At 39.5% G+C, this 24,740-nt stretch overlaps 2 protein-coding genes, 1 long non-coding RNA gene and 1 pseudogene across 3 annotated transcripts in view; 3 read left to right on the forward strand and 1 right to left on the reverse strand.

Moving 5' to 3' along the window:
- The window catches only part of LOC149104853 (uncharacterized), a 93,469-nt gene that overhangs the window by 42,590 nt on the left and 26,139 nt on the right, over window positions 1-24,740 (reverse strand). The window lies entirely within an intron of this gene.
- Window positions 134-24,150, forward strand: LOC149104856 (uncharacterized). Its single transcript, XM_089271360.1, has 10 exons — window positions 134-308; window positions 4,076-4,204; window positions 9,800-10,270; window positions 10,848-11,284; window positions 14,841-15,606; window positions 16,135-16,246; window positions 17,522-17,771; window positions 18,307-19,098; window positions 20,904-22,134; window positions 22,836-24,150. Exons 1-10 carry the CDS (start codon window positions 134-136, stop codon window positions 22,838-22,840), a joined length of 4,368 nt encoding a protein of 1,455 aa, XP_089127486.1. The 3' UTR covers window positions 22,841-24,150.
- LOC149104857 (uromodulin-like) lies at window positions 3,001-7,603 on the forward strand. The gene is made up of 3 exons (XM_089271463.1): window positions 3,001-3,177; window positions 4,076-4,204; window positions 5,024-7,603. Exons 1-3 carry the CDS (start codon window positions 3,024-3,026, stop codon window positions 5,389-5,391), a joined length of 651 nt encoding a protein of 216 aa, XP_089127589.1. The 5' UTR covers window positions 3,001-3,023; the 3' UTR covers window positions 5,392-7,603.
- On the forward strand, window positions 12,067-14,532 carry LOC149104858 (uncharacterized; annotated as a pseudogene).

Consider the following 24,740-nt stretch of genomic DNA (forward strand, 5'->3'; position numbering starts at 1 on the left):
ATTGTGTCGTATACAGGCGTGCCCAGAATCTCATTACATCCCGAGGACTACGAACAAAGCCCGCAGCTTTTCGTCGAGAGAGCTCAACAATAGTGGTGTTTAGTAATGACAGAAAAGCGCCGAGAAAAAAACAATGTTTTTGACTTTTCTGTTTTTAGTTTCCCTTGGATCCGTTGCCGAGTTGCCAGCTGAGTCGTGCGCCGAGATCAGGGCGAGTGAAGGAGAAGATGCAGTCAGCGGTAATTACTGGTTCGATTCAATTAAACCTGGCGAGGTAGTCCTGGCTCGTTGTGACATGTCTAAACTAGGTAACTAGACGTTCGGGGTTTTACTTCGATTTATTATTTACAAACCTCTTGTAATAAGCCTCATCTACGCGCTATAAAATGCCTCAACTTCCAGGCTGTTTCTATGATTAGACACTCTGTATTCTACAAAATAAAGCATATTTGCGATGCGCACAACCTTGGCGGTAAATCAATTTTTTTACGAACTTTTACATTTAAGTTATTTCACCTTTCTATTAATGTAATCTAACCAGCACTGTCAGTTTTAATAAACCCTTCTCGCAATAAACGTCCCTATAGCGAAAATAACGTTCAAGACATGGACATAGACTGTTTAATCTATGAGATGCTCTTCATAAAGAAGAAGCTTAGCTTTAAAACCCAATCAGGCTCCATTCGCGCAAAACTATTTGTTTAGAGTTAAAACAGCAATAGCATTTATGAAGGTCATGAAGCCGAGAGCTACAAAGATGGGTTTCAGGTCTGCTATCTTCTCTCGACTAACAATTAGCAGTCAAACAGGCTCTATCTTCCCCGTGCAACTGACAGCGGGTGCTCAGAACCAGAAGATTCCCACCCAGCAAGAAGTTGTCTGTGGAACAGATATATTTCAAGGAGCAGATCAGTTGCCATTCCCAGACTGGATTATGATAATGATGGATATCTGATAAAGATGTTTTGTTTTTCTTTATAAAAAGTAAAAATTTTAAAAGTTACTTATTTAGTGATCTCTTTTGCCTATTTGCTCCTGACCGGGCTCCGTCAAATATATCAACAGAAGCTATTGCAGTTTAATCCTTTCAATCTTTTCTTCTAAAACAGATATCGATGACTGCGCAAGTCATCCCTGTAAGAACAACGGGACCTGCACAGACGGAGTGAACGGATTCAACTGCAGCTGTGCACCAGGATTTAATGGCGCACAATGTGAAACAGGTAACTGTAGCCAAAATTTATTTTCCTTCAGATGTGAGGAGTTTTTAATCTCTTTCTATGTCGCTTGCAGTGCTTTTATTGTTTAAAGTGCTTGAAAAGGGCAGAGACATATATTTTTGCTGCTGCAAAGTTCTACTGTATATGACCGATATGTGATAATAGATTTTTGGCCTGGGAAAGCACTTCTGTAAAAACTTGTGCAAACTTTCTGGTTGCGAGGATCAGGACCGGAATCTGTTACAGGGAAATATCTTCAGAACCGCCAACAGCACTCAACACTTAGGTCCAACGATATTATTTTAATCCAAGAACGTAACAAAAGAATATTTTACAAGGCATGGCTATTTAAGCCGAAAACACAATTCTAAAGGTTTACGAAAAGTTTTTAAAAAATCTCAACTAAACATTATCTCATACATTTCAGGAAGCTCGATTATCTGTAACGGAATTTGTAGTTTTCAACATTAATAACTTTCAAAACAATAAAGGGAGATAACAGTTCAACAAAAAGACTAACACAGCTAGTAATTACAGCTCAGCGCTTATTACAGGTATGATCTACAACAAAAACAGGTGTTTGTTACGGTTAATGAACTGGAATAGTAAACTGCAACTTAGAAATGCAAAATGAACTAAAACAAATATATCTAAACCGAATATGTAAAATATACTAAATAATCTGATTTTCTCTCCTCACGGTTATTATCTTTCTACCTTTTTCCCTTACAACAGATATCGATGACTACAAGTCATCCCTGTAAGAACAACGCGACCTGTATAGACCGAGTGAACGGATTCAACTGCAGCTGTGCACCAGGATTTAATGGCACACAATGTGAAACAGGTAACAAAAGCCAAAACTAGTTAATTTTCATTGATATTCTACGGTTTTGAATCTCTTTCTAAGCTTTTTGCAGTGTTGTATCTTTTAACTTCAAGCATAGTTTTGTTATTGAGTTTTGTTGTTGGTTGTTGCAGGTTCTATCGAATGTGACCGTTATTAACTTTCTGCCTTATCACCTTGAAACAGATATCGATGATTGTGCAAGTCATCCCTGTAAGAGCAACGGAACCTGTGCAGACCGAGTGAACGGATTCAACTGCAGCTGCGCACCAGGATTTAATGGGACACAATGTGAAACAGGTAATCGTAACAGATAACATCACCAACCTTATAATTCGTGTAAATAACAAAACAGCGATGTTCACAGATATTTTTGCTTATGCATTTTTGATTAAAGAAAGCACATTTTTTCCAAAGCTTTCTTTTTTCTCCATAATTCTATCCAGTTGACCTATCCAAGTCTCTAAGGAGCGAAATCTGGGTCGATAAACGATCTTATGCATTTTTGGTTATTTTGCAGATATTGTTGCTGTGGGATTTGTCGTATACCGTAAAATGCCGCTTTAAGCCCCGGGCTCGTATAACTTCATAAGCGGTTTTGTGTGGGCTTAAAGATGGGCAGGGGAGGCTTATTTCCGGGCGGCATATAAGCGAATAGAAATATTGTTTCGGAACGAGGAGTTATAATCTATCTGGGCAACGAATTAAAGCTAATATACCATTACATTTGTAATACATTTATTTTGTAAACGGAGAATATGTTTCAAAAACATCTCTAAAACACTAGTGTGACTGGAGCAACTGGAAAGGACCAGAACGTTATGTGATTTACACATTAGATGGGCTCGTATCGGCGGGGGGTGGCGGGGGGGGGGGGGCTTATATCGGGAATAATTTCTTTGTTAGCAAATAGAGGGGTTTATATCGGGGGAGGCTTTAACGTGGTATTTTATGGTATGACCGTTTTTAAATTTCTACCTTATCCCTTTAAAACAGATATCGATGACTGCGCAAGTCATCCCTGCAAGAGCAGCGGGAACTGCACAGACCGAGTGAACGGATTCAACTGCAGCTGTGCACCAGGATTTAATGGCACACGATGTGAAACAGGTAGTAGTTCGTGTAAATAATAAAACAGCAATGTTAACAAACGATTAGGAGCCATAAAAAGGTGTGTTTCCTAGAAATTGACAGCCACTGGAAAAGGGAAAACAAAAAGAAAGTCGTCTTTGACTATTATTGCCACGAGGAAACCAAAAGATAAACCTTTTATACGAGTTGCTGTGAAACTTCCATCGCTTTTACTTTTCCAGCAGAAATGTTTTAATTCCTTCTTTACAGTATATTTCCTTGTAAAAGTTTGCCTGTGAGCGGACACACGACCCAACGTTAAACATGCCAAACACAGTAGGGCGTGTAGTTCCATGGTCATAACCTCCAATCTGGTGAAGGGGGGACAGATGGGGAATTGACCGCATGGGTATGGCTTCGATTCAGGGCCGATTTTACACCTGTTGTGGGCAGGTGGAGGCGAAATGATGCGAAGAGTTAGTTACTTAGACGAGTCAACGAATTCAACTGCAGCTGTGCACTAGACTTTACTGGAACACTGTGATTGAGATAATCGCTGTAGATAACAGCGGGTAATACCACATGCAAGTAATAGGGCTGAAACGCCTACAATCGATGGGCAGATGGCAGTATTGTGTGGTTGATATCACTGAAAGTTTCCCGTTAGCCAGCCACACGATTACTCTAATAAAATGTATCTTTCTATATGCCTGTAATCACTTTAGAAATGTAAAAACTTTGGAGTGGATTTAAGGCACCAATTCTACTTATTTTCCTTCGTAACAAGGTTCACTTGAGATTTTTCTGATATTTTTTTCGCCTTTTTCACGTGTAAAGTAGTTTATTTCCACCAGAATTCCCTTTTATGATCGTAATGGGACACTTAACCATCCATTGTGACATTGAAATACTAACACTTACATCCCTTTGTTTTTAGACATTGACGAGTGCGCTGCACAGGTCGACCCATGTGGTGCTGTAGCCAACTCTGAGTGCAAGAACACGGATGGATCGTACTATTGCCAGTGCAAAGATGGATTTGTAAAGAACGGTGCTATTTGTGAAGGTGCAACACAGTTTTATCATTAGTAGGGATATCTTCTATTCTGTTTTAATCAGCTACAGTTAAAAACTTTATTTGTCGTTATGTAAGGACGGTTTGCCACATTTAAGAATCTTATTTAACAAGTAGGCATGTATCAGGAAAAAAAAAAAAAATAACCCATATGAAGTTAGAATCCACTACATAGTTGGTTAAAGTATCCCACATGGTATTCCTCCAGCGGTTTATCCAATGCCAGAGAGTAAACATACCTTAGTGGAGAAACACTGGCGCTGATTGCGATGTTCTCGCACTTAGGGTCGATAAATATCATCGCTTGAAGGACAAATTTATTCAGCTATGGCTTACCTACAGGTTACCCAACAACATTTGAACTGGAAATTTAAAATGTAAATATGAAGATTTTCTCGTATAAACAGACAAAAAGGTGGTAATTAATACCTATTGTAGAAGCTATATTTCGGTGGCGAGATCTTTTAACAACCTTGTTCCCAGGAAAACTGGAAACGAAGACAAATCATATAGAAATGTTTGTGCATGACCGGATGTAATAAAGTGATGTAAAATTGAACAAAATATATGAAGTGACTGTATTCAAACTACAAGTAACACCCAACGACACAGCACGACAGAGGTATCTACGGATCAGGGGAGAGTTATTTACGTATTACTTTGTTTGTTTTTTTTAGTTGACATATGTAAGAACTACCAAAATCTGACAGACGCGAAAAGAAGATATGACTACGCAACACAAGACGACATATGTCAAATGTCTTCTGTGTTTATCACATATTTATTTACACATTTGTGTATTTCCTTTAGTTGATGTATGTCACTGGCAAAATTACCAAAATCTGACAGATGCAGAAAGAAAATATGACTACGTATCAGTAAACGTCAAATGTGACAACACACTCAATGGCTGGTATCGCTTCCAAGGAGCTGCAGGCACAAAAATGGTGACCACATGTCCACCGGAGTTCCATTGTGATGCATCCTATCCTGTCTGGTTGAGTGGTGGTCATCCTACAGTGGCTGAGGGTAAAGTCACAAGAAACGTCTGCATTCATAAGTCTAGGGACTGTTGCTACGACTGGTTGTCCATTCAATTAAAGAATTGCGGCTCCTATTATATCTACAAGTTATCACACCTGGGGCATTGTTTTGCCCGCTATTGCAGTACTGACTAATCCGGTCATAGCATATGTATGTTTCAGTTAGCTTCAGTTGAATAGTAGTGGCAAGAGACTTAGATCATTGTCTCTTTTAGTGCCAAGCGGGATATTACTTCCCGACATGATTACCTACAGTAAAACTTAACCATGGCCTGGTTGTTCAAAGCATGACCAAGCTAGGCCAAAATTAGTGTTACCCATTTATAAACTTTAGCCATTTTTTTCTCTCAACTTTTGATGACGGCTTACAAGCTCTAAGACCTCTAAAAATAAGCAAAGAAAATACTTTACCCACGAAAGAAAACTTTAAACCTCCATCAACTCTTAAACCTGGATTACGAACAACCTGACCACTATAAACAAACAAAATGCACATCGAGTTTCAGGCGTTTCTCGGGAGAAGACTCGACGGCGTGACATAAGACGGCTGTTTTTGTTTTTTTAGGCAAGACACTGTAACGCTGTACAGTGAGCTAGTAGATGAATAGCAATAATATCAATGCGAATAGCATTAGCAAAGTAACTCCCATTCTCTTAACAAAAGTAAAGGCTTTAAAGAAATTAGTTGCTCAAGTTGATTTGTTATAACTTTGTACAGTTTGTCTTCTAAGAGAGCTTCTGAGAACTTTGTTTGGCCCTGTTGTAAAGATATTGAATCAAAGCAGGTCTATTCTTTTCGTTGATTTGAGCAATCCATTTGCTCTCGTTTATAGAGAAGGAAATAGAGTGTGATTACAAAAGCTTAAAATCTGATAATTTTTTCAATATTCAGTCGTGTATATAATTTGTGAAAAGTGAGGGTTATTTAAAACTTTCATAACTTCTATTCCTCAAGACAAGAGACTTTAAAAAGAAATTTGATATGAAAGGCAGAGTAACAATATTTCTTGATTGCGCGGAACAACCATTACTTTGTCTTATCTTAAAAACTGCTCTTCCTATCGGTTTAGCTTAATTTGTTTAAAAGTTATTGAACACTTTTTAACCAGTTTTGATTAAAATTATTAGTACAACTTAGTTATACATACACATGTATGTTTGGTAATATTTACCGCAGGGCTAAAGTTATTCAAAGGGCCAGTAGCATAATACTGCTTTTGTCATGTTTTCCGTGCGACAAAAGGCACCAGGAGTCAAAAGAAAAGCGTTGGAATTATTGTTGATTAATTTGTTTATGATGCAAAAGTAGATTTCAAATAGCAACAAATTAACTTAAATGAAAATTCAAGTTGAGGATGAAACTAGCTCTTATCCCACCAAATTTCTTTCCTGGTTAAATTTGCATCCCACGAAGTTATTAGTTCTCTCACAGATTTCAACAGAAACCAATTAATTTTGAATCTAAATAAAATTTTCAAACTGTACATATGACTTGCGCACGATCACGCTACACCGGGGTCCAATGCCATCTTAGTGCAGTACTAATTAAATTACGTTACATACAATACAACGTTTAGTAATGAGTTATCCAACATATTTTAATATTCAACACATAGAGAGGTTTTTAACTGACTGTGGTAAAACGACAACCAAGGTAATCACTCTGAACAATCAAAAAGGACACAGACATTCTACTGAAACAATATTGAACTCGAATACGAACTCGAGAAAAGATGTGCGAGCGAAGCTTAGCTAGGATTGCTTGAGAATATGACGCTAGGCTTTTAAACCAGTCACTAAGCGTAGCGAGGCAAAGTCAAAGCAAATTAATGTGAATTACCTTGACAATTTAGGGTAAAAACCTCTGTGTTAGTAAATTAAAGTATTCTTTCTGAATGCATGATATAGTTATAACCTGTCGGTGTGAATACTGTTTTACTGTTTAAATGTGCCAAAAGTCTGGATGGAACGTAATAATGCTATCTCAAAAGGTGTTTCTGTTGGGAAATCAAAACATGCCACTTAACCATGGTTCGTTTTAAACATTAACTTGCCGTCAGTGTTAAACGTATAAGAAATACGGCGAAGAATAACTTCTCTTCATATAAATTTTTCTAGTCTGTTAAAAACGACTGAAGAGCCTACTTGTAGAGATTTGGATGGAAATGAGGGTGGATAAACATAGGATTGAATTGATTAAATTAGAAGTACAATCTCTAAACCCGATAGTTAAGACGTTTGTTCGATCCAGACATGAATGCAATATTCTGTTAATATATCTTTGTTATAAAAAAACTCATGTACACGTTTCAGAATGTTAAACTAAATAAAATTCCTTTAAATGTCATGGTTGTTAATCTTTTCGGATAGCTTTTATACTATGAAAAGATGAAGGTAAACGGCCGACCTCAATCTTTTGGTACTGCCCGGTTTTCTCTGACAATGACACTGAATTTCTTTCATTGAATTCTTTATTATCCTCCACCACTTCTTTTCTTTCTTTGCAATCATCTTTTTCACTTTTCACTTCTTCTTCACTATGTCCTTCCTCTTCATGGCAGTTTGCCTCTAATTCTTAATCGGTGAACTTTACAAGTATACACATATCCTTGCTTCTGGATGCCAATTTCCCTTGTTAATGAGGCTTGTTAATCGAGCTTTGTGCCAGTCTGCTTTCAATTTTTCTAGTTTATTTAAGGTTACTTTAAACCTTCGCGGGAGTCCTCCAGAAAAAAATTCGTGCGCGCGCTGTTTTCAAGGAAACCCCCACAAACTATATATCAACAGAAAGGTTATAAAATCTAGAATTCGATAAAATTATGTTTTGTTTTGGATTTTGCTTTCCAAAGACGGCGCAGGCTGTCAACTCCAAAATGACCGACTGACGTTCCAGCGAATTAATCGGGTATCAAATGCGATCGTTCATGCAAAATAACTGTGCAGTGTTAATCACAAAGTATGTTGCTCCTCGTCAAATTAAGGTATCAGTATACCTCAAATGACCATCATTCGTTTGCGCCGCTTTACGGTCGGACAGTTCACGAAAACTCCAGTAAAGTATACATTTTCTGAAAGTTTAAGAATTGTAGATTACGAAGGTATATCGATTAAAATTACAAAAAATAAGGTTTTCCGAATATAGCGCTATATTTCCCAAAGTATAGAGGTTCACTAATCAAGCTCGTTTCCGATCGAGTTTGAGCGAGAGGACGCGATGAACATCGCTATGTTTTCTTTTCTTCCTTTCTCTAAAAAACGGTGTCGAGAAATTTTGATTACTTGTCAGGTTTCTTTTTTACACGCAGGGTGTCAGTGTTTTCGGGTTACCCCTCAAATGTTGCCTCCGGCGGGAAATATCTTTTGTAAGATCTGAATTCCACCGCTCGTGCTCCAAGGTTAGTAAGAAAATATCTTTCGCTTCTGTATATTCTTTTCGATTTGTAAAACGCATCAGCTTTGAGATGCCATAGGCAATGAAAGAGCACACTCAGAGAACACTCAGAACAGCTCGTCGACTACCAAACACAAGCGTTAGACAATCGTATTACGCGGCAATCTGTCACGCAGCTTGTTAATGGACAGCTATCAGTTAGAGGTAATTAATGCAAAGAAACGTTTTTTTGTTTATAAATTTGCTTATGGTCAATCGTTTTCATAGAATTTTTTTTTAAATGAAAGATCGCAATAAGATCTATCAGAAAAAGCGAAAAACATTTTTTTTGAAAAATGGTCAATTTTGGGATATACTGATACTCAGAGGTTGGAGAAGAAGCCAAAGCAACTTTAGCATTCTCTCTATTTTTGTTAACTGCGAAGAAAGAGATTATTATAAGAGCAGTTTGTGTTTGACTGCCGCCCGTACTGCGGGCGCAGCCACTGTATGCATGGTATGTCACCAGCCAAATTTTAAAATATGAGCACAATATCAGTAAGCGCTATTGATCAGAATATATAAATACGCGTTATATAAATTGGTAAATTATCATTAAATTATTGCAGCATAGCCTGTGACTGTTAAAGTTGTACCACTCGTATGTCTGGGCCCCAGTTCTTTTGTGAGTTGGCAAAATTCCTGCCCACTCCTAGAGTAGTGTTAAACCTATCCTTTTCCTGTGTCCTTAACCTAAACAAAGTCTTCTAAGACGTCTTTGCTTGTACCATTTCTCCAATTCCTTCAAATATTCTATGGATTGATGATGAGGAGTCATTGTTGTAAGGCCCTGATGTGAAAAGCGTTGTAAAGTCTAGTACGTGTCCTGGGTCGCTGAAATACAAATAGGCAATGAAGTGTTCCATATCTTTGACGAACACCACATTGCTGGTGTCGCTCAATTGCTTTTAATATTCTGCTGCTTAAGGTTAAACCGCTGGCATGGTTTCCTCGTGTCCAGTAAAGATTTAAATAGTACTGAGGCATAATTGACAACGCATGTTTCGATTTTGCGGTTTTGATACTGCACATCAGAGACAGCTGAGTCCTAAATTGACAGAAGGAGCCTTTATCTAACACAACTGAATGAGGAATTATTTTTATTGTTTGTAGAGGAACTGTTGGACTTACCGGAGACGATTCGTAAAGGTAGCAAGGTTTTAAATCTGGAAGGGAAGAGATTGTTTAGGATTCCAGGGACTGTGACAAAAATGAAGCAGGTGGAAATACTTAACCTTTCACACAATGAACTCGCAAAGTTGCCAACAAGTACAAGAAACCTGTCAAACCTTACAAAGCTGAATTTGAACCACAATAAGCTAACACAGTTTCCTGAAGTTGTTGTCACCCTGATCAACCTGACGCACTTGTTTTTGAATGACAATGAACTCTCAACACTACCGGCAAATATGAAAAATCTGGAAAAACTAGAAGAGCTGGAATTGAGGAACAACAATATAGAAAAAATCTATGAAGATATCGTTGAGTTACACCATCTTAAAAGGCTGTCCGTGGCAGGTAACCCCTTGGGGTTTGAAGAAATTGAAAGTCTTATGACACAAGGGATGTTATTAGACATTGCAGGTTAGCATAGAACCTGGCCGGTTACGTTATGCCATGCCGTGGTGTATGATTATCTAGCTATGTAACTGACTTGACTGCATCCCTCTTAACCGTGTTGGTAATGGGCCAATTCTAATAAACTTTGCCGCCGAACCTTAAGGGACTAAAGCAAAAGAAACTGTTTATTCGTACCTCAACCTCAATGTTGTTTCTTTGGTTGTAGTCTCCTAAGCCTTAAAGCCATGTTAGAATTTTATAATCTATGCTTATGGTCCATTTATTACATGTATTTAGTGTATTCTAATGTGGATGCGAATAAGATACGCAGTTATGATCGCAGGTTGCGCTTAAATGTTACTTTGAGGTCACTGGCGAACCTCTGTGATTGAAGTATACCACAATAACCAATTTTACTTCGTTAATAGCTGTTATTGCAGTTATCACTGACAGTTATCGGCGGCTTGACACACAAACGAGGCGAAAGTGTCAATCATTGACCCTTTCGCCTCGTTAGCATACCTTTTAAAACAAAAGAATATTTTACCGCAGATTCAACAGCAATAACAACTATTCCCTTACAAACAGCGTTGGCAATCAGAAAAATCGCTGCATTTTCTTACAATTACACCCATAGTTCCAGAAGAAATACAAGCGCAGGGAGATGTTGCAAAGCTGCTCTATGAAAAGGCTTTGAAGGATGGTTCTGTGAATGTTTATCGTGGTAGAGTTTTTTTGGTTGGTCAGGATCGTGCTGGCAAAACAAGTCTGAAGAAGTCTCTCTTAGGTTTGCCATTTAACCCTAAAGAACAAAGCACTGAGGGAATCGAAGTTGATCCTTCAGTCTGCGAGATTGAAGTCGATCGAGTAAAAAACTGGATTTCCACTAGCGAGAATAAGCCAAGTTTGGCGGAATTTTCTGAAGACATATCAAGAATGTTAGCTGAAAAACATTATCACTGTATAGTCAATGAAGTAAAGGAAGAGTCGGCAGTGGAATCAGATCTAGAACTGACAGGAGAAGAATCAACAATGGAGGTGGGCACAGACAGCTCGGAAATAAATTAGGTTTGTACGTTGAAGTCTGGGGCGACTCTAGTTTAAAAGTGAATGGTATGGTCGATGTTAATTGAAAACGACACCAAAAGCGACCATATATAATCTCTTTTGGTGGCTGAAAGTCATTAGTACGTACATGTAAGAGGTCGAGGAGTGACGAGTGTAAAACAATGCTGAGTAACACTGACAGGCCAAGAGTAACGTCCCAGACCATAGGCGTACGAACTGGGGGGGGGGGAGGGGGGAGGCGAGGGAGCTTAAGCCCCCCCCCCCCCTTTCCCCAGCTACGGAAACTATGTGATTTTTCGGGCAAAACGCTAAATTGTTCGGGCAACGACACTTGAGAGAAAACATTACAAAATAATGCTGTTGGCGTAATTTCCAAAACTCTTAAATAAAGTTTCTAGTTAGTTACTTTAAATTTTTTTAGAACTTTCCCTTTTAATAAGTTTTAGATGTTACTCGGATTGACACTGTTGATAGACTGAGTATGCAAGCTTTCAATATAACTATTTTTGGAATTATAGCAGTTTCATTAGTTGTGGGAACTGTGAACGTTTTTGATTTTCATGCAATTTGAGTTCGTTTGCATCCCGACTTAAACAATCAAGTATTCGGGCATTGCGTAGATTTTTCGAGCAAGAAATACCGCCTCCCTAAGTCCGAAGGTGCCCGTAGACCTATGCCCCAGACAATGTGACAGTTCTTTTTCAGTACTCCTACACTATTTCTCAGATATAATTATAGATACGGAAGTACCATATTCCTGCAAATAGATTCAATCTAATATCACTTCCATAGATTTACTTCGCAAGAGATTTTATTATCTCGTCTATAGGATAACCTGCGATCAGGCCCAATTTTAGCATCACTCTTATGTCCTCTTATGTCGCAATTCGCTAATTTTCGTTTCCCATGGGAAAAGGTTTACCATTGAAGCGAAAATTGAGCCTGGTCAAAGGTTATCTATAGGGTTTTTATTGCTCTTACCAGGAGCTTTGGGATGTAAACAGGAATTCATGCTATCCACAAGGCCCCCGATCCATTCTTTATAGGTCGCCGACCTGCGTCCTTTCTTGGTTGTTCGCGGAAGCTGTACGACTTCTTCGCCTTTGTAAAAGGGCAAAAATGAAACCGTTTCCGCTTGGCTGTGTTTTACAAGTCTGTGTCGCAGAAGCGCAGCCGTTATGTTGAAGGAGCAAAGGCAAAGGTCACAGCGTGTCTTATATACCACTAAGGCCATCACTTCCAAACCAAAATGCGAAATTAACCAAAGAAGGCCCCCGAAAAAACTCAGATCTTGAATGTAGCTCTGCGATTATACACAATGTTGTGTTGCGAAAAGAGGGCTTTGCCAAGTAGGGGAAATGGAATGACATCTGTCAGTTTGGCACAATCACACAAATGATTCGGAACAGACAATTAGTATTTTATTGGGGGAGGGGGCACTGAATAACTTCTTTATCTCTTTGCCGTGAAAAGTAGTGCAACGTTAGTTGGATGATATTCTTCGGGTTCCTGATCGCTGTTTTTGTTTTCTCGAAAATTTTGCAGCACATTTCTTCAGTTTCTATATTTACTAAACTTTTTGTTTGAGAACTGTCGACTCCCACTACCCCACAGCAGATCCTCGATCTTTTTGAAAGGGATTATAGTTCTCACACGCCGGAACAAAGGATCAATAAGAGCCGGAAAACATGATTGTAGCATTTGCTCCTGAGTAAGATTTGATCGTATGCTGCTCTTTGAACGCATTTTGCATTTCGTGTTCGTCTCAATCTCCTTTCATTTCTGTGGGTGTTGGAAGCAAGGAGAATGGCGAGAAACAAGCGGAAGAAACTCGTAGACAGAGAGAAGATGAAAGGCATTCGGATTGAAGCAAAGAAACGATGGAGGAATAAGAAGGCGAAAGCCAAATGTCTCAAGAATGCTGTTGAGCTTGCTCGCGAGTCAGAAGCTAAACCTGCAGTTGTTGCCGAAGCAGTGCGACCCGTCCATGAGCTGTCAGCTTCCCGAGCCAGAGCAAGGTTTTGCTGAGCCAAAACCGGCCAAGCATTGTGAAGCAAAGAAAAGCCCGGTCGTGGTAGATGTTCTTGGATCAACCTCCAAAACCAAGAAATCGGACGAGGCTCGAACCCGGGTATCTGCACCATTGAAAGAGATAAATCCTTCGGAAGTAGTGAGATCAGAAATTTTTTTGGGCTGTGGATCTTTTGGCACGTGTTACCTGGCCTACTACAGAGGGATTTCGGTAGCAGTAAAAGAATTGAAGCCTCGGCAGTCAAGGTCACAGGATGAGATAAAGCAAGAAGTTCTCAGAGAGGCTCAAATGATTGGCCAGCTCGGTGACCACCGTGGACTGCCTTTACTATTTGGAGTTATCACTAAATCACTGCCGCTGCGACTGATAACTCAGTTCCATGGCCAGAACAACTCTTGTTCAACATTACACAAGGTTATCAAAAAGGGGACACTTGACAAGCCTTCTTGGATAGGAATTCTGAAAAAAATAATGGACGCTCTCAATCATATGCACAAAGCCGGTGTTGTTCATAACGACATCAAGTCAAACAACGTTGTGCTGGAAAAACCTGGAGAACAATGGAATCCCGTAATTATTGATTTTGGGAAAGCGCGACGCATTGCCAACCCAAAACCATTGATGGATTTGTCACCTTCCGCACAAGAAGAATACCGGCGGTCTTACCCACATATCGCGCCAGAAATTGTTAGTGGAAAAGGACAGCAAAGTGTAGCTTCTGATGTCTTTTCTTTCGGAAAGATTGCGCTGAAAATTTTAAATTTATTGCCTACCGCAACAGCGCTTTCTCTGAAAGTGGCGAAGAAATTAACCTCTGACGATCCAGCAAAGCGCCCATCATTAAATGAATTTGCTGCTGTTCTATAGACACGGGACTTTCAATCAATTGTTACACATTGTTATACTGCGAACAATTCCAGCCGATTAGCATGAATTGACGAATTTTCATTTTTTCCATAACTCGCTTTCAGTATTATTAGCCTATTAGAACTGTCAAGACTGATGGACGATGGTATATTTCAATATGACGACACGAATTGCTGGTGTTTTACTGTGCAATAAATGCCCTTAGCACACAAACAAATTTATGCTGTCTTTGATGATGTGTATTTGCTTAAATTTATCGTGATTTGTTTAATGTTACGTTAGTCTTTGAAACAGGGGAAGGGGCTCAATTGCAAGAAAAGCGTGAATGGCCGGCTATTCCAAAAAAAGTTTTCACGCGAACTAGACGAGAATCCTCGCGCTATGGTTTTATCACGTACACTGCGTGTGCTCGTGGGAATTTATCAATGCATGAGGTGTTACCGAAAATCCCATTAACTAATTATATCAGTTATATTCTTGGTCAGGAGAATGTGAGAACTGCGTTCTTATGTTACAGGTCTTAATTGGTTGACGGTAGATTCAATCTACCGTCAGACTAATTTGCATAAATTTTTTCGCGCCTTAAAGCTCGTTATGATACTTCCTCTTTTAAAATTTCCATTTTAGGTTCCTGAAAATGTTGGCAATCTCAAGAACTCAACCATTTCCCCGCCAGAGAGTGAAATGGGAGTGAAAACTGTAACAAAGAATGCCGTTGATGACCTTCCAGATGACAGCAGTGTAAGTTCAAGTAAAAATTCAACATTAATGATGGATGCAACCTCGCCTCCAGATGACGTCACAAAACATGCGTATCTGCGGTTGAAGAACATGCTTAAAGGCGTGCATGGTGACGCTGAAAATGCTGATGACAAGAGAGAAACCATAGTTACTGTAGATTTGTGGGATTTTGCCGGACAGCACCTGTATTGCGCTTCTCACCCTGTGTTCCTGTCATCACGAGCAGTGTATGTCCTGGTGCACAACCTCAGCAAGGCACTAGACGCCCCAGCCCAGCCCTGTGTTCGACAAGGAACACATGATAAATTTTTGGGAAACCCAAACAACGAAACAAATCTGGAGAACCTGCTGTCATGGCTTGTAACAATCCACAGTATCAGACCAACAGGAGAGGAAATGATTGGCGACTCAGGCGGCAAGCTGCCCCATCTCCGACCTCCAGTGTTCATTGTTGGCACTCATGCTGATAAACCATTCGAGGATATCGAGGTTACGACATCAAAACTACAGCGGGGTATGTCTGGTAAGGAATACGAAAAGCATGTTATCCGACCATTCTTCAGCATTGACAACACGCTGGGCGATAAGTCATTGTTACGCAAGATGAAGAATTTGTTTGTCAAGCCTGCGCAAAGGCGTAAACGAAAAGCAGGTAAACGATTTCGTTGTGCTGGATCACTGATTAAAATAAAACATTTCAGCTTACAATGAACCGACACTTAATATATGACTATTAGCTAACTCAGGTTTAAGTCTGCATTTGGTTTATTCATGAAATCCATCAGTAAAGCAAATTGGTAAAACCGAGGATCTCTTCAAATACTGGCCATGCCTTTCTTAGAATTGACGTTGTTTTGTATGGAGGGAGCAGTTTGAATATGTATTGCGGTACAGATAGCCCTGGAAAGATTTACATTGTTTACATCCTCTGCCAAAGATACCTCAGAAGGTTTATTTTTGTTTTGGTTTAAGGGAACATTAATTTTAGAGTATGTTTGTTTAATAATATCTTTCCTGAGCCATGTTCTCGAATTGTAACAGAAAGTAGCACAAATCAACAAACGTGTGTAGAGAAGACACAGGTAATAAGAGCTCATCTGTAACAACTGCCATTCACCTAGGACTTCACGATTAACTTCGTTTGGATGCTTTACAGCTTGTTGCCATTTGTAATTTGCAGGGCGAGGAAGTGACACTGATGTTGCTAGTGACGATGGGATTCATGCTCTTCGGACCAAAATCATGGATGTTTTGAGGAAGGAGCCATACATGGAGGAGAAGATACCAGTGAAGTAAAGTGATATCGCAAGAGAAAGAGATCTTCACACCTTTGCGATAACAACAGTTGCACAAGAGGCCTGTAAAAAGGATTCAGTTGCTATGGTCTCCCATTGAGACCTTTTTGGGTTTCTTTGCAACTAAATTGGTTGCGAATGTCTCTTTCTTTTCAAGTCTTTCATTTATACCCTTTCGTATACTTCATAGTTGTACACATCGGTAGTGTGGTAAATTTAGGGTCTGTCAGTCTGCAGTCATTTTATCACATCAACACAACTAGTGCTTCCATTTTCCCTCAATCTTTTCATTACTTTGTACTGACCGTATTTTCTCGATTAAACTCTATGGCGTTCATTTCAAACTTGGCCTTGTACGTAGACCCGGCATTTAGTTTTCACTGCATGTTTTTGGTCTTGAGTTTATTAGCAAAGGTTTTTGTTTATCATTTTGGACAACCATATATTTAACCATTAGAGCTTAACCTAATACTACACCTCAAATAAATGCTGGAAGGGCTTATTTACAACTCTGTCTTAGAGAACCAACATTTAATAGAAAAAATATGATACTATCTTTGGAAAGAGAGTTTGGAACGTATATACTTTATTTGTAAGTGCATTCATTGAAACATCGAGGAGAGTATTTAGGCTATATAAGTGGAGAGAACCAAGAAAATACCCTCCAATGAATTTAGTAAAAAAGAAATGCTAGGATTTCTGACGAGCCATGTCTTACATTTGATTAAACTTAAAATTTCTATGAAGTATTACATGGGGATTTTTCATGTACTTTCTTTCGAATTTTACAGGGAAAATATCCGTAAAAATCTCTCGATGGGAATTTTCCATTCATACATCCTCTTGATAACATATAGCATTTCCCAAGATTTTTTCTGTGAAATTTTCCTATTGGAACTATCAATTATCCCTCTCATGAAAGTTTCGAAGCCCATGTTTTGGAATGTCATCAGTTAGGAGATTTCAATACAGCATACACTTTATCACCAAACTATAAAAACTCTTGGTTACAAAAAAAAAGGAGACAAAATAAGGGAAAAATGAAAAATATGAATAAATAAGTAAACGGCGGGAGCAAATCACTAAATCACTAAATACCTAGGACTAAAGTAAATTAGCAACAAATAATTGACTAGTAAGTTTCAGGTGAATGTTGGCAATATGGTTGTAAGATGTTATGTTTAACTTTGTTTTTAAAATGTTAAGGGGGAGATGTTTAATACTTGAATACTGCTTTAAGCTGATTAGTTATTTTGTTTGATTGTTCTTTAGGTGGTTCAACTTCGAAAAGGTCGTTGAAGCTTTGGTAGCTGAGAATGTGTATCACATGAATGTGGAACAACTTCGAACGTATGCCAAAGAAGTGTGCTTTATCGAGGATGAAGACCAGTTCTACGCCATGTTGCATTTTTATCATGACCTCGGAATGATTGTAAAGCACCGCAGCACAGTCATACTGAAGGCGCAATGGTTAATTGAGCTATTCAAGATGCTGATAACCATACCACCCTTCAACAAAGCGGTACGAAGACGTTATGCTTAGCACTTAAAAAGCCTATCTTCTATACGAAACGCCTAGCGTATTCCCCAAACAAACTCTTGGTCATATGGACCTACGTAGATTGTTATTGAGGACAGCTTTTAAATGAGATCTGTTCCTCTGGGCGAAGGCAAGCGCATTAGGGGTGTGAGTTACTAAAGTAGCTATTTACCATAGATTAAAACTACGTTCAAATAAAGTCTCAAAGTAATAGTTTAAAATTTGGTAAAACGAAAAAGCTGCCGGGATAGTTAAATTTAGCAAGATTAAGGAAGATTGTGAAAGACGGACCTGTAAAATGCGGGCTGAAGTCTTAAGATACATCATACCTCAGTGACAAAACTCTTTAGGAGAGGCGTTTTCCGTTTCTTTTCTCTTTTACCGATGCAAGTGAACATACATGAGACAAATTAAAGAACGCAAGGTCCAGCAGGGTTAGACTGAAAAATAATCCCTTAGCATTGTAAGTGTGTTTTGTGTTTGTTTAGCAACGTAAGTGTGTTTTGTTTGTTGGTAGGATCCCGTAGAATCTAACTACTGGCTGGAGGTAGGGACAAGCGGTGTCCTGAGCATGGAACTTGTCGACCATGTCTTTTCCAAATTCATTCAGCAAGGCCTTGTCAAGGAAGACATCTTAGACATGATGGAGCGATTTGGTTTGATCGCCAAGTTCTCAGCTTCGCCAAGTAATGTGACGTACTTTGTACCCGCTCAGCTTAAGTCGCCACCTGAAGACCTTGGTAAACTGGAGCCATCGCCCACCGATCCTTGCCCGTTGTATCTTCATTTTGTGGATGGTTTTGTTCCGCATGGATTCTTGTCTCAGTTTGTTTCAAGATCAATATGTTGGTGTTCCAAGATTGGATCCGTACAACCCCCAAACCTGTACCGAGATGGAGCTTGGTTTGTTGTTGGTCGGCAAATAATACATGATATGATTCTGATTTGCAAAAAGAAGTTCATCAAGATTTCCCTCAAGCAAAGAGCTGAAGAGGAAGCAGTTGCAGTTTCGACATCGCCAGAAATAGCAAGAAGTGTGCGATCGTTTGTGGAAGACACTTTACAAGATTTGTTGAAGCAGTTTCAGTACCTTGGTAATCTGCGGTACGAGTTCTGTGTTGCATGCCCCTACTGTCTGCAGGGACGTCAAGTTTGTGCAAACCACAGCCAAACCTTGTGCACACACGAAGATTGTTTGCACCTCCTTGAAGTAAAACAAGGAGGACGTTTGATCTGCATGAAAAGCGTCAGTGGAAAAGTACTCACAGTTCGTGGTCTGGAAAAGTGGTACCCACAAAGAACAAGCCAGGTATGATTTATGAATAAAAAGTAATGTATTTCACAAGTAATAACACCAGTGGTTGACATCGTAGTTCAGCATGGGTGTTACAAATTAAACGCAAAAGGTATTATCTACCTATTCAGGTATTATTAAAAACTGGATCGTTGGATAATTCAATTCAAGAGTTTTTATTGGCTTCGCCATCATGAGTTATAAGCTATTATACCATGCTCTACAAATACGGTAAGCGTACGCGTGATTTTTTGGGCGTTTTTTATTTTACTTAAGCTTTCTATATTTTGGTGGCGTTTCTAATAAATCAATTATTCCACGCGCGCTTGCTGGATATGGGACGATTATAGCCAACTTGGCGCTACGCGCCTCGTGGCTAATACGCTGATTTAGCAAGAGAACGGGAACGTAACTTTACCACGTCGTGCGCAGTACAAATACCCAAACACGGTCAAATTAGAACAGAATCCAGGTTGTTTCGCGCGCCCTGCAGTCGTCATCTGACGTTCCCGTCGTGTTCCTAAATCAGCGTAATATCTCTTATCCAACGCGCTTTCGTGGAATAATTGTTTAAGGACGGTGCCTACTTTTCTTAGTGCGCACACGTTCTGCGCATCACCCAAGCTATGGTTTAGCTCCACGCGCGCGCTGGGGCTGACATTGACGCAATCAACTACGCTATCACGTACACGCCTAAAATGAAAGCAAAATTTTCCTGCTGTGACCAAGTCTAGTTTAATGAACCTGTACTTAAACCAGGAACACCAGAATAGCAGCATATCGCTAACCACTAAGTGTTTACGTCTTCCAGCGGAAAACCTAGCTGTTATCTGTCGAAAATTATACTGAAATTCAACTGTAAACATGTACCTGCAGATGGCGTAGTGCGCGCGCAAAACAAGTGCGAGATACGCAAATGTCTTACTTACTGAGGAGGTGACAGGAAAAAAATGTAACGGGCACCGTAAAAGTTTTCAAAAAACTTTAAAAAACGCGTGGTTACCCTTGCATTTTATGTTGTGAAATGGAAGTGGCAAGTCTGTTCAACACGTGATTAGTTTCTGGTTGTGAGCAAAAGGTATTTAGACTGTATTTTAGCTGAACCAGAGGGAGGCTGTCAGACACGCTAAAAGCGCTTTTGCAACGATTTTGTTATTAAAAACATATCAAAAATGTTTTTTTTTTGTTACCATTTGCCATGTAGTTTAAAGATCTTTTTAAATGTGTTTGCTTTTCTGTATGTAAAGGTGAATTCTATGGAAATCTGTGAAGAAGTATCCTTTCGTTCTTTTTTCAGGAAAATGCTGATGTCAGCATTTTTGTTGAGATTCAAGGCTAATTATCTCGGGAAAAAAAAAATGCGTGGCTACCCCAATTTTTCTTTGTGGTTTCCAATAGCCCTTGCAAAGATCTACTTTTTCCGCGTGGCCTTAACCTGGCGCAAAAACCTTTGCTATGAGTAGGCACCGTCCTTAATAGTCGTCAACATTACTTGCCATTAGCGCAGCATTCGAAAGGAAGAATGTGACAGTTATTCAAACAGCTATAGATCTGTTAAGACCGCCATCAACGGTCATAGGATTTCCCTGTCTTCTTCACATCTGGCAAGCTACGGATAAAACCAGCAGTGAAAATTCCGCAGTTAACTTCTACCTTGTGTTCGCTTTGGTTTTCGTGACGCGCAGCCCAATAAACCAAGTTGAAAAAAAAGTGATGCATACTTACATTGCAAGATAAGTGCATTTCATGTCCGCTTACAATATATACCGAGAAAATTGGCTACGATGCATTTTTATTAAGACGGTTTCATTTTCTCGCAGGATTTATGTCTTTCCTCTGTGACCGGAACATCTCAGGGCGAGCCAGCACAAGATAATCCAGGGACGTCCGAGAGAGTTTTAAAAGTAACTCTCTTAGGCAGTGAGTGGAGGTCGAAAAAAGGAGGCGTGTCAACCGTAAACAGAAAGCTTGCCTTCCAGCTGGCAGAACACATGGAAGTAGAAGTCACTCTATTGGTCCCGCCGTCAGCCTGCTCTGAGGAAGAAAGGATAGACGCTAAGAGCCACAACATTGCCATTAGTGAAGCAGAGAGACTCGTGGGCTACGACTCCCTTGAATGTTTGATTGTCCCACCAGAAGACCTTGCCATTGACATCGTTCTGGGTCATGGAGCGAAGCTTGGTAAACAAGTCCAGGTCATTAAAAAATCCCACAGTTGTAAGTGGGTCCAGGTAGTGCATACTGCACCTGAAGAACTGGGAATGTATAAGAATTATTCAAAGGCGATTTCCAAAGGTGAAGAGAAGCACAGAACAGAGGTAGACTTGTGCAAGTTAGCAAATCTTGTTGTAGCTGTTGGACCCAAGTTGAAGGACGCCTACACTGCTTACCTGGGATCTTGCAAAGAACACCAAGATGTCATTCAGCTGACTCCTGGTATTTTCAGAGAATTTTCAGTCGCAAGGAAAACCACTGAGGAGAGCAAGAACTTTAGGGTGCTGACCTTTGGCCGGGGTGATCAAGAAGACTTCAGTCTCAAAGGATATGACATTGCTGCTAAAGCAATAGTTGAACTGAAAGATAACTCATACCGTTTGATATTTGTGGGCGCACCAGATGGAAAAGAGGAGGACGTCGCGGACAACTTGCTGCACTGTGGAATCTCTAAAGATCAACTGGTCGTCAGGAAATTTGTGCAAAGCAAGGAGAGATTGAAGGAGTTGTTTTGTGAGGTCGACCTTGCTATCATGCCGTCCAGGACGGAGGGTTTTGGACTGACTGCGCTGGAAACCTTGTCTGCTGGTCTTCCCATTCTTGTGAGTGGAAACTCGGGTTTTGGAGATGCACTGCGTTCGTTACCATTAGGCAAGCCATTTGTGGTGGAGTCAGCCGAGCCTAAAGAGTGGGCCAAGGCAATCACAGCCGTCCGCCATAAAGACGGAGCAGAGCGGCTGCAAGAGATTCAAAGACTGCGAACAAGTTACGAAGATACTTTCAGCTGGGAGAAGCAGTGCGAAGCTCTTATTCAAAACATGTGGCGAATAGTTCATGGTAAGACTTTCAATGGTGGTGTAGTTTGCTCTTAAGGTCCAATATCAATTCATTTTACACAAGACATTTAAGGGTAGTCGCATGTAGAGGTCAACCGGAAATAATTTACACCACTCCTGCAAAGAAGTTATAAATTTCATACGTGGGAGAAGTCTTGTCGTGGAAAAGAAATTTATGTGGAAGATGTGAGGCGCTTAGTTTTCCGGCGCCAATGTGCTGAAACGTTTATCAGAGGAACGAAAACAAGTCCAATGTACTTTCTGTATATACGAAGACGATTATGTTAATTTTCATTTGAAAATACAAACATAAACAACAGTTATCCACTGGATAGTGATTAACCGGTGGATAGCGTTATCTGCCCTTTGATCAACTGGCCCCCGTTATCAACATTTTTCATAGTTTTTCTTGAACTGGAAGCAAAGTTCAACGATCTAGGGATAACACTCGTTTTACAAGCGACTCCCTGTATCAAAGATTTGTCAATCCTGTGTGAACAGTATCGGTTCTGATGGCTAGTATCTTTTTCTTTATTATTGCTGAGAAGTTTTGGTTTAATTTGGACTGTCAACAAGTTATTCGTCCGCTCAAATGAAATCTTCTTTATACAAAATATGTACAGTCGTTAGTGGCAAATCTTTGTTGTAACTTATATTTTCTACCACTTCTTTATTTGTTACATACACTGTTTTCTCTCACAGGTTAACAAGGCTAGACCGCTTCACTGTGGCGATACATGACTCAAGAAACTCCTGAGGAAACAATGAACTGTTGCAACTTCTTAAAACTGAAGGAAAAAATGCGTTTGAAGAACTTTATGTTACCTTTACATGCACATTGTGTAGCACAGGTATTATACAACTAGGAAATTAGTTTAAAACTGAGCGTAACTTCTAACATCAACGTCAGTTGAAGCCCGCCTCAAGACCTCTCCGTCAGTGCGATCAACTCATTATTACGGGCACTTTTTTTGACCGGAAGAAAACGCTTAGTCAGTCATTTTCTTGTTTTTTTGTTTTTTTGTTTGTTTGTTTGTTTGTTTTTTTTTTTAAGAATCCCTCGAATACGACCACATTATTATGTAGTTGTAGTGATAGTAGCGGGATTGCACTGTATAACCTCAGTCTTGGAATGCTGAGATGTTATCTTTCAGAAGTAGCTTACAGTTTTACGGTTCCCAGTTTTTTAAATAGTCCGTTTTAGCTTCCAGTGCTACACAAAGTCTTTGCAAAACATTCCAAAAGACGGGTGCTTTGATAATATATTTTTCACGCAAAGTATTAATACTTTTCAGTTTAAGAATATATTGTATAGTGTAGCTGTCGCTAAGAATTTAAATTTACACTCAGTGTTTCGGAAAAGGTCAAACATTTTCAAAAAAGACCTACATGTGATAATGTAAAAGGCAATTATATTACTCCAAGTGAGAAACAGAATCAAGTATAAAATTAGTTTTTGAAAAGAAATTTTGAAGCAGTATGGTATTTTATATCTTCAAAAAGTTAACCTGTAAATATGTCCTAAAACTTAGCCTGTTTAATTTTTGTAGGAGTCTCCAATTAACCCTGTAGTACAAGTAAAACTTGAGCAGGAACGTGTCCAAGTAAATTGATCGAAAGACTGATCAATTCATTTAACGATCGTCAAGGTCGCCCAGGACCTTCACCCATGAATAAATTTATATGATTTTTATAAACCGAAATCCTGAAAAAGGTGTCGCCTTTTGAACATTTTTTTTTAATTCTCTGAAACATTTTTAGAATTTGAATTCGCTAAGAATTAACAGGAATATTCGCGGATGACTGTTATCTTCCGGGCACGTCGAGTGTTACCGTGATACTTAAAGCTACTAAAGTTAGAAGTACGTAAACTTTGATTTTGTACCCGAAGCTTTCAGCTCCAGGAGCTTAGTGGATTAAATTGATTTATAGTGTAGATTCAAGTTACAAGGTAAAAAGTAGGTTATGGGCACTTCAAGATTACATAGAGAAACAATAAATATTAATGGGACGTCCAGTGGTGTTATAGTGATAACGGGCGGAGTATGGAAAGGTGACGAGAAGCTCTAGTGTGCTGGACTCGGATCGAGCGGTCCTGGTGCGAGGCCTGGCCGGAGTCATTGTGTTTTTCCTGGGCAAGACTCTTCTAGCCTGCGTTGCAGCCGGACGTGTCATAAGATCCCCGATATAGTCCGTCTGTGAAACGGCTCCCAAAAAGCTTATTCTGATATCCCGCATGGATACACGGATCTGTGTATCCGTTTCTGATTGGCTAGTTTCTTACGCGCCTTGTGATTGGTCATATTCTTGTGAAATATATCACGCAATGCTAACAATAGAGTGACAGGCCTACAAAACTCCTCTCCACGTGTATTAATAAATAGCCGCTTTGAAAATTTTCCTCGAACTAGTATATCTCTAAGGATCTGCCCCTTTTGTATGATACGACAGGGGGATCTTTGAATATTTTGCTAAGCAATAATCCTGTGTTTTTAGGAGGACGTTTCAAGAGTAGAGCCGTTAGAGGTCATAGGTCTGTGTGGTTTCCGCTGTTATCCGCGTGTAATTTGTAAGAGTTTGACACCTGTTTTTTGCTTCGTGCTAGTC

The sequence above is a fragment of the Orbicella faveolata genome, unplaced genomic scaffold (assembly GCF_042242905.1).
Source record: "Orbicella faveolata isolate gen_17 unplaced genomic scaffold, um_ofav_v1 contig_34, whole genome shotgun sequence".
NCBI lineage: Eukaryota > Metazoa > Cnidaria > Anthozoa > Scleractinia > Merulinidae > Orbicella > Orbicella faveolata.

Excerpts from the sequence above, each read along its gene's own strand:
- LOC149104856 (XM_089271360.1), top strand. The coding sequence starts at position 134 with ATGTTTTTGACTTTTCTGTTTTTAGTTTCCCTTGGATCCGTTGCCGAG. Across the intron at positions 4,205-9,799 it reads GAACGGTGCTATTTGTGAAG|AGGAACTGTTGGACTTACCG; the intron begins GTGCAACACAGT and ends TATTGTTTGTAG. Across the intron at positions 15,607-16,134 it reads AAGGCGTAAACGAAAAGCAG|GGCGAGGAAGTGACACTGAT; the intron begins GTAAACGATTTC and ends TGTAATTTGCAG.
- LOC149104857 (XM_089271463.1), top strand. The coding sequence starts at position 3,024 with ATGACCGTTTTTAAATTTCTACCTTATCCCTTTAAAACAGATATCGAT. Across the intron at positions 3,178-4,075 it reads TGGCACACGATGTGAAACAG|ACATTGACGAGTGCGCTGCA; the intron begins GTAGTAGTTCGT and ends CTTTGTTTTTAG. Across the intron at positions 4,205-5,023 it reads GAACGGTGCTATTTGTGAAG|TTGATGTATGTCACTGGCAA; the intron begins GTGCAACACAGT and ends TATTTCCTTTAG.